This window comes from Coregonus clupeaformis, chromosome 17 (genome assembly GCF_020615455.1).
Source record: "Coregonus clupeaformis isolate EN_2021a chromosome 17, ASM2061545v1, whole genome shotgun sequence".
Taxonomy (NCBI): Eukaryota; Metazoa; Chordata; class Actinopteri; order Salmoniformes; family Salmonidae; genus Coregonus; species Coregonus clupeaformis.
Window position 1 is genome coordinate 64,429,731 of NC_059208.1, and position 14,853 is coordinate 64,444,583.

The 14,853-nt window shown below is 46.0% G+C and overlaps 1 protein-coding gene across 2 annotated transcripts in view; it reads left to right on the top strand.

The window, feature by feature from the left end:
* The window catches only part of LOC121586846 (importin subunit alpha-7), a 40,537-nt gene extending 26,733 nt beyond the window's left edge, over positions 1–13,804 (top strand). Inside the window, exons 10-13 of one of the 2 annotated variants that reach the window (XR_006003974.2) lie at positions 889–1,016; positions 8,711–8,901; positions 10,640–11,987; positions 12,033–13,804. Coding sequence is in view for 1 of the 2 variants with exons in the window: in XM_041903853.2 (XP_041759787.1) it covers positions 889–1,016; positions 8,711–8,901; positions 10,640–10,827 (507 nt within the window). In the remaining variant the exon portion in view is untranslated. Of the gene's footprint in view, positions 1–888; positions 1,017–8,710; positions 8,902–10,639 lie in introns of both variants that reach the window. The other variant, XM_041903853.2, reaches the window with a different exon arrangement.
* Positions 13,805–14,853: the final 1,049 nt, after the last annotated feature.

The window sequence follows — 14,853 nt, forward strand, 5'->3', positions numbered from 1 at the left end:
GGAAGAACTTGACTGGCCTGCACAGAGCCCTGACCTCAACCCCATCACACCTTTTGGGATGAATTGGAACGCCGGCTGCAAGCCAGGCCTAATCGCCCAACGTCAGTGCCCCGACCTCACTAATGCTCTTGTGGCTGAATGGAAGCAAGTCCCCGCAGCAATGTTCCAACATCTAGTGGAAAGCCTTCCCAGAAGAGTGGAGGCAGTTATAGCAACAAAGGCGGGACCAACTCCATATTAATGCCCATGATTTTAGAATGAGATGTTCGATGAGCAGGTGTCCACATACCTTTGGCCATGTAGCGTATCTTTTACTTGTATGTAATTGAGTACTGTTTCCACCACTGCTTATGTGGGGGATAAATTGCCACAACACACACAGGCAAGGGGATTCGGTGTCCTCTGCCTAGCTTCTCCCAATGTAGAACAAACTCCAAAAATAATTTTTTACGCCACCAAGAGGTACTTTTGTAAGAGAATGACGTAAACGCTATTAGACATTCATGGTAAATCACTGTGTACTGTCTGTATTCCTACTGTAGCAGCATGGTTGTAGAATATTACACTCTCAGAGACGCACGTTAGCTAGCTAGCTACGACACGTTGTACAGATGTCCAACGAGCAGGTGTCCACATACAGCCACCGTACTCCACAGTTACAGATGCATAACACAGACTGGTACAGTTCAGACACTATACAGATCCAAAGAAATCTTCCAAGACCTAGGTATTAGGTATTCTCTTAGTCTTTAGTTTGAATAAAGGAAATCAGGTTTGTGCCGCTCTCTAGTTTAGTTTAGTTAGTTAGCTGTCATCTTTCTATCTAACTACTCATACTTTTCTATGTTCTTCCTCTCCTCCTCTCTCATTCCTCCTCTCCTCTACTAGACGGTGATCGATGCCAACATCTTCCCTGTGCTGATCGACATCCTGCAGAAGGCAGAGTTTAGAACCAGGAAGGAAGCAGCCTGGGCCATCACTAACGCCACCTCCGGAGGAATGCCTGAACAGATCAGGTATAAAGAAACACCCACCTCACCAGGACAGATTAGATATGACCCACCTCACCAGGACAGATTAGATATGACCCACCTCACCAGGACAGATTAGATATGACCCACCTCACCAGGACAGATTAGATATGACCCACCTCTCCAGGACAGATTAGATATGACCCACCTCACCAGGACAGATTAGATATGACCCACCTCTCCAGGACAGATTAGATATGACCCACCTCACCAGGACAGATTAGATATGACCCACCTCACCAGGACAGATTAGATATGACCCACCTCACCAGGACAGACTAGATATGACCCACCTCACCAGGACAGATTAGATATGACCCACCTCACCAGGACAGATTAGATATGACCCACCTCACCAGGACAGACTAGATATGACCCACCTCACCAGGACAGATTAGATATGACCCACCTCTCCAGGACAGATTAGATATGACCCACCTCACCAGGACAGATTAGATATGACCCACCTCACCAGGACAGATTAGATATGACCCACCTCACCAGGACAGATTAGATATGACCCACCTCCACCAGGACAGATTAGATATGACCCACCTCTCCAGGACAGATTAGATATGATCCACCTCACCAGGACAGATTAGATATGACCCACCTCTCCAGGACAGATTAGATATGATCCACCTCACCAGGACAGATTAGATATGACCCCACCTCTCCAGGACAGATTAGATATGACCCACCTCACCAGGACAGATTAGATATGACCCACCTCACCAGGACAGACTAGATATGACCCACCTCACCAGGACAGATTAGATATGACCCACCTCTCCAGGACAGATTAGATATGACCCACCTCACCAGGACAGATTAGATATGACCCACCTCACCAGGACAGATTAGATATGACCCACCTCACCAGGACAGATTAGATATGACCCACCTCCACCAGGACAGATTAGATATGACCCACCTCTCCAGGACAGATTAGATATTATCCACCTCACCAGGACAGATTAGATATGACCCACCTCTCCAGGACAGATTAGATATGATCCACCTCACCAGGACAGATTAGATATGACCCACCTCTCCAGGACAGATTAGATATGATCCACCTCACCAGGACAGATTAGATATGACCCACCTCTCCAGGACAGATTAGATATGACCCACCTCACCAAGACAGATTAGATATGACCCACCTCACCAGGACAGATTAGATATGATCCACCTCACCAGGACAGATTAGATATGATCCACCTCACCAGGACAGATTAGATATGACCCACCTCACCAGGACAGATTAGATATGATCCACCTCACCAGGACAGATTAGATATGACCCACCTCACCAGGACAGATTAGATATGATCCACCTCACCAGGACAGATTAGATATGACCCACCTCTCCAGGACAGATTAGATATGATCCACCTCACCAGGACAGATTAGATATGACCCACCTCTCCAGGACAGATTAGATATGACCCACCTCACCAGGACAGATTAGATATGACCCACCTCACCAGGACAGATTAGATATGATCCACCTCACCAGGACAGATTAGATATGACCCACCTCACCAGGACAGATTAGATATGACCCACCTCACCAGGACAGATTAGATATGACCCACCTCACCAGGACAGATTAGATATGACCCACCTCACCAGGACAGATTAGATATGACCCACCTCACCAGGACAGATTAGATATGACCCACCTCTCCAGGACAGATTAGATATGACCCACCTCACCAGGACAGATTAGATATGACCCACCTCTCCAGGACAGATTAGATATGACCCACCTCACCAGGACAGATTAGATATGACCCACCTCACCAGGACAGATTAGATATGACCCACCTCACCAGGACAGACTAGATATGACCCACCTCACCAGGACAGATTAGATATGACCCACCTCACCAGGACAGATTAGATATGACCCACCTCACCAGGACAGACTAGATATGACCCACCTCACCAGGACAGATTAGATATGACCCACCTCTCCAGGACAGATTAGATATGACCCACCTCACCAGGACAGATTAGATATGACCCACCTCACCAGGACAGATTAGATATGACCCACCTCACCAGGACAGATTAGATATGACCCACCTCACCAGGACAGATTAGATATGACCCACCTCTCCAGGACAGATTAGATATGATCCACCTCACCAGGACAGATTAGATATGACCCACCTCTCCAGGACAGATTAGATATGATCCACCTCACCAGGACAGATTAGATATGACCCACCTCTCCAGGACAGATTAGATATGACCCACCTCACCAGGACAGATTAGATATGACCCACCTCACCAGGACAGATTAGATATGACCCACCTCACCAGGACAGATTAGATATGACCCACCTCACCCAGGACAGATTAGATATGACCCACCTCACCAGGACAGATTAGATATGACCCACCTCACCAGGACAGATTAGATATGACCCACCTCCACCAGGACAGATTAGATATGACCCACCTCTCCAGGACAGATTAGATATGATCCACCTCACCAGGACAGATTAGATATGACCCACCTCTCCAGGACAGATTAGATATGATCCACCTCACCAGGACAGATTAGATATGACCCACCTCTCCAGGACAGATTAGATATGATCCACCTCACCAGGACAGATTAGATATGACCCACCTCTCCAGGACAGATTAGATATGACCCACCTCACCAGGACAGATTAGATATGACCCACCTCACCAGGACAGATTAGATATGATCCACCTCACCAGGACAGATTAGATATGATCCACCTCACCAGGACAGATTAGATATGACCCACCTCACCAGGACAGATTAGATATGATCCACCTCACCAGGACAGATTAGATATGACCCACCTCACCAGGACAGATTAGATATGATCCACCTCACCAGGACAGATTAGATATGACCCACCTCACCAGGACAGATTAGATATGACCCACCTCACCAGGACAGATTAGATATGACCCACCTCACCAGGACAGATTAGATATGATCCACCTCACCAGGACAGATTAGATATGACCCACCTCACCAGGACAGATTAGATATGACCCACCTCACCAGGACAGACTAGATATGACCCACCTCACCAGGACAGATTAGATATGATCCACCTCACCAGGACAGATTAGATATGACCCACCTCTCCAGGACAGATTAGATATGACCCACCTCACCAGGACAGATTAGATATGACCCACCTCACCAGGACAGATTAGATATGATCCACCTCACCAGGACAGATTAGATATGACCCACCTCACCAGGACAGATTAGATATGACCCACCTCACCAGGACAGATTAGATATGACCCACCTCACCAGGACAGATTAGATATGACCCACCTCACCAGGACAGATTAGATATGACCCACCTCACCAGGACAGATTAGATATGACCCACCTCTCCAGGACAGATTAGATATGACCCACCTCACCAGGACAGATTAGATATGACCCACCTCTCCAGGACAGATTAGATATGACCCACCTCACCAGGACAGATTAGATATGACCCACCTCACCAGGACAGATTAGATATGACCCACCTCACCAGGACAGACTAGATATGACCCACCTCACCAGGACAGATTAGATATGACCCACCTCACCAGGACAGATTAGATATGACCCACCTCACCAGGACAGACTAGATATGACCCACCTCACCAGGACAGATTAGATATGACCCACCTCTCCAGGACAGATTAGATATGACCCACCTCACCAGGACAGATTAGATATGACCCACCTCACCAGGACAGATTAGATATGACCCACCTCACCAGGACAGATTAGATATGACCCACCTCCACCAGGACAGATTAGATATGACCCACCTCTCCAGGACAGATTAGATATGATCCACCTCACCAGGACAGATTAGATATGACCCACCTCTCCAGGACAGATTAGATATGATCCACCTCACCAGGACAGATTAGATATGACCCACCTCTCCAGGACAGATTAGATATGACCCACCTCACCAGGACAGATTAGATATGACCCACCTCACCAGGACAGACTAGATATGACCCACCTCACCAGGACAGATTAGATATGACCCACCTCTCCAGGACAGATTAGATATGACCCACCTCACCAGGACAGATTAGATATGACCCACCTCACCAGGACAGATTAGATATGACCCACCTCACCAGGACAGATTAGATATGACCCACCTCCACCAGGACAGATTAGATATGACCCACCTCTCCAGGACAGATTAGATATGATCCACCTCACCAGGACAGATTAGATATGACCCACCTCTCCAGGACAGATTAGATATGATCCACCTCACCAGGACAGATTAGATATGACCCACCTCTCCAGGACAGATTAGATATGATCCACCTCACCAGGACAGATTAGATATGACCCACCTCTCCAGGACAGATTAGATATGACCCACCTCACCAGGACAGATTAGATATGACCCACCTCACCAGGACAGATTAGATATGATCCACCTCACCAGGACAGATTAGATATGATCCACCTCACCAGGACAGATTAGATATGACCCACCTCACCAGGACAGATTAGATATGATCCACCTCACCAGGACAGATTAGATATGACCCACCTCACCAGGACAGATTAGATATGATCCACCTCACCAGGACAGATTAGATATGACCCACCTCACCAGGACAGATTAGATATGACCCACCTCACCAGGACAGATTAGATATGACCCACCTCACCAGGACAGATTAGATATGATCCACCTCACCAGGACAGATTAGATATGACCCACCTCACCAGGACAGATTAGATATGACCCACCTCACCAGGACAGACTAGATATGACCCACCTCACCAGGACAGATTAGATATGACCCACCTCACCAGGACAGATTAGATATGACCCACCTCACCAGGACAGATTAGATATGACCCACATCACCAGGACAGATTAGATATGACCCACCTCACCAGGACAGATTAGATATGACCCACCTCACCAGGACAGATTAGATATGACCCACCTCACCAGGACAGATTAGATATGACCCACCTCACCAGGACAGATTAGATATGACCCACCTCACCAGGACAGATTAGATATGACCCACCTCACCAGGACAGACTAGATATGACCCACCTCACCAGGACAGATTAGATATGACCCACCTCACCAGGACAGATTAGATATGACCCACCTCACCAGGACAGATTAGATATGACCCACCTCACCAGGACAGATTAGATATGACCCACCTCACCAGGACAGATTAGATATGACCCACCTCCACCAGGACAGATTAGATATGACCCACCTCCACCAGGACAGATTAGATATGACCCACCTCACCAGGACAGATTAGATATGACCCACCTCACCAGGACAGATTAGATATGACCCACCTCACCAGGACAGATTAGATATGACCCACCTCACCAGGACAGATTAGATATGACCCACCTCACCAGGACAGACTAGATATGACCCACCTCCACCAGGACAGATTAGATATGACCCACCTCACCAGGACAGATTAGATATGACCCACCTCTCCAGGACAGATTAGATATGACCCACCTCACCAGGACAGATTAGATATGACCCACCTCACCAGGACAGACTAGATATGACCCACCTCCACCAGGACAGATTAGATATGACCCACCTCACCAGGACAGCTGGTATAGTTAGATTATTGATAGTGTAGGCCTAGCTCTGTTGCCCTTTAGTACTGCAGGGTAGAACCAGGAAAGAGGTGTCTGGGGTTGTTGTATTGGTATTGATCTGTTATTGCTTTCACCTATAGTCCTTTCAGATCAGAGATTGACCATGGGAAGTGTAAAGATCCTTGGTCCATGTCAGTATAGGAAAGAGTGGGAAGTGTAAAGATCCTTGGTCCATGTCAGAAATAGGAAAGAGGGAGGGGTCAAGAACCCTAGTCCATAGCTGTGTTCGAATACCCATACTAACATATACTGTATACGACATACTTAATGAGTATATACTATATACTATTAGTTTATTTTACTATACTGTAAACTAACGGTATCCTTTCAGTTGAGCGTACTAGCGCTTCGCCTGTCTACCGGAAGTTGATGCTGTTGCTATGCAACCTCTTGCTAGCTTGTTAGCATAACAAATGACTAGCTAGACGTTTTACGATTTCGGGTGTGTTCGTAAATTCAATCTGGAGTGCCAGAGTGCGTAAATTCAGAGCGTTGTCAGATTGTCTGTTCGCTGAGGAGTAGGGTTGATACGAGCGTTCTGACCTCACAACGGCGGTCAAGCGCCCAAGCTAACTGGCTAACGTTGGCTAGCTTGCTAGCTACTTCCAGCCACAAATGAGAGAACACCTCACTGACCATTTTACTCACCCTAGCAGAGCTGATTAGGCTCTTTTCATGTTATCCAGAGCGTTGTTGACTGTAACTGTGCTGCTGGCAACAATTTAATTACGCTTGTTTTTGCCAACGTTTACTGACACCGGACATATTCAACGGGTGTTGAGCGTTCGTAAATTCATCAGTTATTCTGTGCTCTGGCACACTCAGACGAGTGCTCTGAAATCGAAGTAGATACCCATAATTAACCATGTCCATTGAGAACTCACAACGACTATACGACTTAGCTAAGAATGACGTGAATAATCAAATCAATAAATGTTGGGTAGTTAGTTCGATAGCATATAGTTAATATACTTCCTGGCAAGTTCGATGTATTAGTAGCCAACTAACGTTAGGACGGTAACTAGCTAACATACCGGTACATACTGTAATGCTATGCGGTTCGTAAGGATAGCGTAGCTAACAAATTGTCAGCCAACATAACGTGTAACTTAACTTATTTGAAAAGTCATTACTTTATTACATTGCTCAACATTTTCTTAACATTTGTCATAATTAGTTAAAGCAATGAATTTGTATCTGCTCTTGTCGGACCTCGGCGGCATATTTTCCACCATTTTCTTCAAATCTGAAAATGTTGTGAAGCCACGCCCATTTACTGAAGAATTGCATTATGGGCCCTAAAAGCACAGAAATAGTGTCCACTGCTTGTACACTTCGTATTTTGGCGAATTTAGTACAACATCTGGGAACTTTTGGCATACTAACTATATCCATACTATGACCAATAAGCATACTACATATTACATTTATGTCACAAATAGTACGGTTAGTGCAGTTAGTATGAGTATTCGAACACAGCTCAGTATAGGAAAGATGGAGGGGTCAAGGAGAGGTGGATTGGTGTAAGTTTTCCTCACTTCCTCCTCGTGTGGTCTGAGATTCCAGGCTTAGCTGTTTTTCCACGGTTTGCATCCGTAAATACCCGCGTTGTCACGGTGATATCAGACAGGAGCTATACTTGGTGAACGTGTGTGTCTGAGGCCTATATTTAAATTTCTTTGCAGTTCTTTTTCCCTCCGTCAGTGGAATGTCACGAGACACTAACACTCCTGTCTCAGGGCCGCTGCATTTGGCAAGCGTCTGGATTGTACCAAACACATTCTGAATTTATCATCTAGGATATTTCTCTCTCTCTCTCTCTCTCTCTCTCTCTCTCTCTCTCTCTCTCTCTCTCTCTCCCTTGCCTCCTCCTTCTCTCTCTGTCTCTGTCTCTGTCTCTGTCTCTGTCTCTGTCTCTGTCTCTGTCTCTGTCTCTGTCTCTCTCTCTCTCTGTCTGTTCTCTCTATGTTCTCTCTAGGTACCTGGTGAACCTGGGCTGTATCAAGCCTCTGTGTGACCTGTTGACAGTGATGGACAGTAAGATAGTGCAGGTGGCCCTGAACGGTCTGGAGAACATTCTGAGACTGGGAGACCAAGAGGCCAAGCAGGATGCAGGACCCAACGGTACCGGCATCAATCCCTACTGCTCTCTCATAGAGGAGGCCTATGGTACGTATATAGAAACATCAATCCCTACTGCTCTCTCATAGAGGAGGCCTCAGTTCATTCAGGAAGTATTCAGACCCCTTGACTTTTTCCACATTTTGTTACGTTACAGCCTTATTCTAAAATTGTTTAAATTGTTTTTTTTCTCCCCCTTATCAATCTACACACAATACCCCATAATGACAAAGCAACAACAGTTTTTTAGACATTTTTGCCAATGTGTAAAAAAAGAATTACTGAAATATTACATTTACATAAGTGTTCTCAGACCCTTTACTCAGTACTTTGATGAAGCACCTTTGGCAGTAAATACAGCCCCTAGTCTTCTTGGGTATGACGCTACAAGCTTGGCACACCTGTATTTGGGGAGTTTCTACCATTCTTCTCTGCAGATCCTCTGAAACTCTGTCAGGTTGGATGGGGAGCGTCGCTCCACAGTTATTTTCAGGTCTTTCCAGAGATGTTCGATCGTGTTCAAGTCCGGGCTCTGGCTGGGCCACTCAAGGACATTCAGAGAATTGTCCCGAAGCCACTCCTGCGTTGTCTTGGCTGTGTGCTTAGGGTTGTTGTCCTGTTGGAAGGTGAACCTTCGCCCCAGTCTGAGGTCCTGAGTGCTCTGGAGCAGGTTTGCTCCGTTCATCTTTCCCTCGATCCTGACTAGTCTCCCAGTCCCTGACGCTGAAAACATCCCCACAGCATGATGCTGCCACCACCATGCTTCACCGTAGGGATGGTGCCAGGTTTCCTCCAGACGTGTGACGCTTGGCATTCAGGCCGAATAGTTAAATATTGGTTTCATCAGACCAGAGAATCTTGTTTCTCATGGTTTGAGAGTCATTTTGGTGCCTTTTGGCAAACTCCAAGCTGGCTGTCATGTGCCTTTTTACTGAGGAGTGGATTCCGTATGGCAGCTCTATCATAAAGGCCTGATTGGTGTAGTGCTGCAGAGATGGTTGTCCTTCTAGAAGGTTCTCCCATCTCCACAGAGGAACTCTGGAGCTCTGTCAGAGTGACCAAGGCCCTTCTCCCCCGATTGCTCAGTTTGGCCGGGCGGCCTGCTCTAGGAAGAGTCTTGGTGGTTCCAAACTTCTTCCATTTAAGAATAATGGAGGCCACTGTGTTCTTGAGGACCTTCAATGCTGCAGAAATGTTTTGGTACCCTTCCCCAGATCTGTGCCTCGACACAATCCTGTCTCGGCGCTCTACGGACAATTCCTTCGACCTCATGGCTTGGTTTTTTCTCTGACATGCACTGTCAACTGTGGGACCTTATATAGATAGGTGTGTCCTTCCAAATCATGTCCAAACAATTGAATTTACCACAGGTGGACTCCAATCAAGTTGTAGAAACATCTCAAGGACGATCAATGGAAACAGGATGTACCTGAGCTCAATTTCGAGTCTCATAGCAAAGGGTCTGAATACTTACGTGCAAAAATGTCTACACCTGTTTTTAGCCTTGTCATTATTGTGTGAAGATGGTTGAGAATAAAAAAAATAATTATCAATTTTAGAATAAGGCTGTAACTTAACAAAATGTTGAAAAGGTCAAGGGGTCTGAATACTTTCTGAATGCACTGTATATGCAAACACGTTCATTTAGAATAGACACATGCGCGCAGACACACACATTCATACAGTACAGACACACACACTTCCGTATACATACACTTACATAAATCTGCCATGTGTATGAATAAATCATGTTGACCTTTCCCCTTCTCCTCCTCCCCATCTCCAGGTCTGGACAAGATAGAGTTCCTTCAGAGCCATGAGAACCAAGAGATCTACCAGAAGGCCTTTGACCTGATAGAGCACTACTTTGGAGTGGAGGATGAGGACCAGAGCCTGGCTCCTCAGGTGGACCAGGCCAACCAGCAGTTCCTCTTCCCCCAGCAGGAGGCACCCATGGAGGGCTTTCAGCTATAACGCCCTCCCTGCCCTCTGGTTCTCATCTGGTTAATCTTAACCAACCGTCACTCAGACCCATGGAGGACCTTCAGATAGATAGAACATCTACCCCCATATCCTCTACCCACGGAGGACCTTCAGATAGATATAACATCTACCCCCATATCCTCTACCCATGGAGGACTTTCAGATAGAACATCTAACCCCATATCCTCTACCCATGGAGGACCTTCAGATAGATAGAACATCTACTCCCATATCCTCTACCCATGGAGGACTTTCAGATAGAACATCTACCCCCATATCCTCTACCCATGGAGGACCTTCAGATAGATAGAACATCTACCCCCATATCCTCTACCCATGGAGGACTTTCAGATAGAACATCTACCCCCATATCCTCTACCCATGGAGGACCTTCAGATAGATAGAACATCTACCCCCATATCCTCTACCCATGGAGGACTTTCAGATAGAACATCTACCCCCATATCCTCTACCCATGGAGGACTTTCAGGTAGAACATCTACCCCCATATCCTCTACCCATGGAGGACTTTCAGATAGAACATCTACCCCCATATCCTCTACCCATGGAGGACTTTCAGATAGATAGAACATCTACCCCCATATCCTCTACCCATGGAGGACTTTCAGATAGAACATCTACCCCCATATCCTCTACCAATGGAGGACTTTCAGGTAGAACATCTACCCCCATATCCTCTACCCATGGAGGACTTTCAGATAGAACATCTACCCCCATATCCTCTACCCATGGAGGACTTTGGGGTATAATAGGTTCCCTCTACCCTCCATGTCCAACCATCACTCCATCCTCAATACCCAGCCTGAGGCCGAGGGCTAGTTTTAGCCCCCACAGATGAAGGGTTTCCAGCTACACACTGTGCTCCCCCCTCTCTCCCTGTGACCTTCCATGATCAACAATCATCCAACCCATATCCCACCACTATTCCCCAAACCCCATGGAAGCCTTCCCAGCGATAACCTTATCCACCTCCTATCCCCCAACCCCCATGGAAGGTGTAACGTTGTCCTCCACCTCCTATCCCCCAACCCCCATGGAAGGTGTAACGTTGTCCTCTACCTCCTATCCCCCAACCCCCATGGAAGGTGTAACGTTGTCCTCCACCTCCTATCCCCCAACCCCCATGGAAGGTGTAACGTTGTCCTCCACCTCCTATCCCCCAACCCCCATGGAAGGTGGAACGTTGTCCTCTACCTCCTATCCCATGGAAGGCTTACAGCTGTAACTCTTTATCCAACCTATATACCCAATCTTTGAGCTGGCTTTACCTACGCTAACAGATCAGACACTTCTAACGGAACGCCACGTCTCGGCTGAGGAGCCAAAAGGAGAGCTGAACTCAACCCACCTGACCTGATGATAAAAATAAACCTCTTCCTGATCAGTGATCTCACACCAGGTCCAGGTTTGAAAAACACAAATTCAATGAGAGCTACACCACCAGTACTGTTGATACTCTGATTCTTCTGACCGTAGCGGTGGTTTGATTTGGTTTGTTTTTTTGTGCTTCCTGTCTGCCCATAGGGATGTCCTCTTTCGGGATGTGGGGGTTTAATAGGTCAAACATGACCAGTGGGAGGAGTGTTATTTAATTTTTACCCTTTTCTTTTACGACAATTGTCTTCCTCGTCCTTATTTATCAGTTTCCCCTCGTTTTAGCTTTCGTCAGCCCTGCTTTTCCCTCTGGCCTGTTCTAAAACGTACCTGTATCTCAGTGTACCACCTAAAGACTAAAGTGTCCCAAGACAGAAGAATGGTCTCTTTACTGTTAACGATAAATCAATCCGGCTGTATTCTCAACTCAGAGGCCAAACCCTCATTCACATTGGTTTCTGTCTTTATCGGACATACAGGGTTCCACTAAGCAATTCTGGGGATTCTTAGGAATTCTAGAACTATGGTTTGGAGTGTAAAGCCAAGGTTCTCCCCTTCTAGAGTCCTTTCTCTACAATGTATTTATCTTTTGTTTAACTTTTAGCTATTTTTAATTTTGTGCTTGTGGAGGAGCATGTTGGGGTCTGAATCGTAAAATCAGGTAAACGTCTGGGCTAAGGGAGGGTGGCGAGGGGAAGGGAGTTTAGGTGTGGGCCTTGGTTGGGGGGGGGTAGATATTGAACCCTATTGAAATATATAATGTTACCTAGGTTACTAGCTTGATATAGCTAGCGATATAATGTTTGTTGTGTGCCGTGTTCTTAATAACGATACATTTGAATTATGAAGTGATTCTAACTATTAAAAACAGCACACCGCTGGGGGGGCGGCAAGGGGCAGGGGCCTACGCTAGCTACAGCACGAGAATATGTCATTATCCAAACCAAGCTTATTTTTATATATAAATACAGACAGACAAACACTGTCAGATCTTGATTTGGCTTTCAAGGGATTGTTGCTCTTCATACAGGGATTAGGGATGAATCCTTACTTGAGAAAAACACGCGTGACTCAGTCAAACCTAAATCAGATGTCGACATCAGATTTATGAAAAAAAAACATTCAAGTTACTCACTTGAATGTCCGGTTAGGATTTGGTCTTTTTAGTTTTTCCTTTTGGATTTCTCTGTTCCATTGAAGCCCGGAATGCGTCCCAAATGGCACCCTATTCCCTATATGGTGCAGTATCTTTGACCAAAGCCCTACGGGCCCTGTTCAAAAGTTGTGTAATGTGTAGGGGATAGGGTGCCATTTGGGACTTGGCCCCCGGTGTAAATAGATATATTGGTGCTGGCTGAGTTGTAGTAGGCCCTGGGATGTGATGTGGTGTTGCTGCCCCCCAATGTGTCTGTGGTAGGGTTTGCATGGTGTTTCTATTGCCTTACCTACTGTCACAAAGTATCCCTTTGCCAAACACCTGGTAGTACACCTGGTAATACACCTGGTAATATGGTTGAAAGAGGGATGGATGAAGAGAAAGAGGAGGGGGGAGAGAGAGAGAGAGAGAGAGAGAGGGGGGAGAGGAGGGGAGGGAGGGGGAGAGAGAAAGTGCCATAATTTAGGTCTTAGAAAATCTAACAATATATTTGAATATATGTCAGTTTTCCTTAATGTCCCATTGAGAAGAGTAAGTGCAGGGGGCAGAGTTGTTTATCACATATTAGATGGTATTCTCTAGTTAGTGGTGGGGTAATAGTGTGGTGGGGTAATAGTGTGGTGGTTGTGTGGAGGTTAGGTTAGGTTGTGTGTAGGTTAGATCTGATATCAGTTGTTGTTGCATTCTACATCACCGTGTTGTAGGGTCGCAAAGATCCGGTACCTTTCCCAAAATTCCCAGGTTTTCCACAAATCCTGGCTAAAAAAATCCCAGGAATCAGGTGGAAATGAACAGGACATCCATAATCCTCCAACCAGGATTTCTTTAAATTTGGGGAAATGTACCGTCATTTGGTGATAAGTACTAGGTATTACTGTGATGGTGATAAGTCCTAGGTATCATTGTGATGGTGATATGTACTGGGTATCATTGTGATGGTGATATGTACTGGGTATCATTGTGATGGTGATATGTACTGGGTATCATTGTGATGGTGATATGTACTGGGTATCATTGTGATGGTGATATGTACTGGGTATCATTGTGATGGTGATATGTACTGGGTATCATTGTGATGGTGATATGTACTGGGTATCATTGTGATGGTGATATGTACTGGGTATCATTGTGATGGTGATATGTACTGGGTATCATTGTGATGGTGATATCTACTGGGTATCATTGTGATGGTGATATGTACTGGGTATCATTGTGATGGTGATATGTACTAGGTATCATTGTGATGGTGATATGCACTGGGTATCATTGTGATGGTGATATGTACTGGGTATCATTGTGATGGTGATATGCACTGGGTATTACTGTGATGGTGATATGTACTGGGTATCATTGTGATGGTGATATGTACTGGGTATCATTGTGATGGTGATATGTACTGGGTATCATTGTGATGGTGATATGTACTAGGTATTACTGTGATGGTGATATGCACTGGGTATCATTGT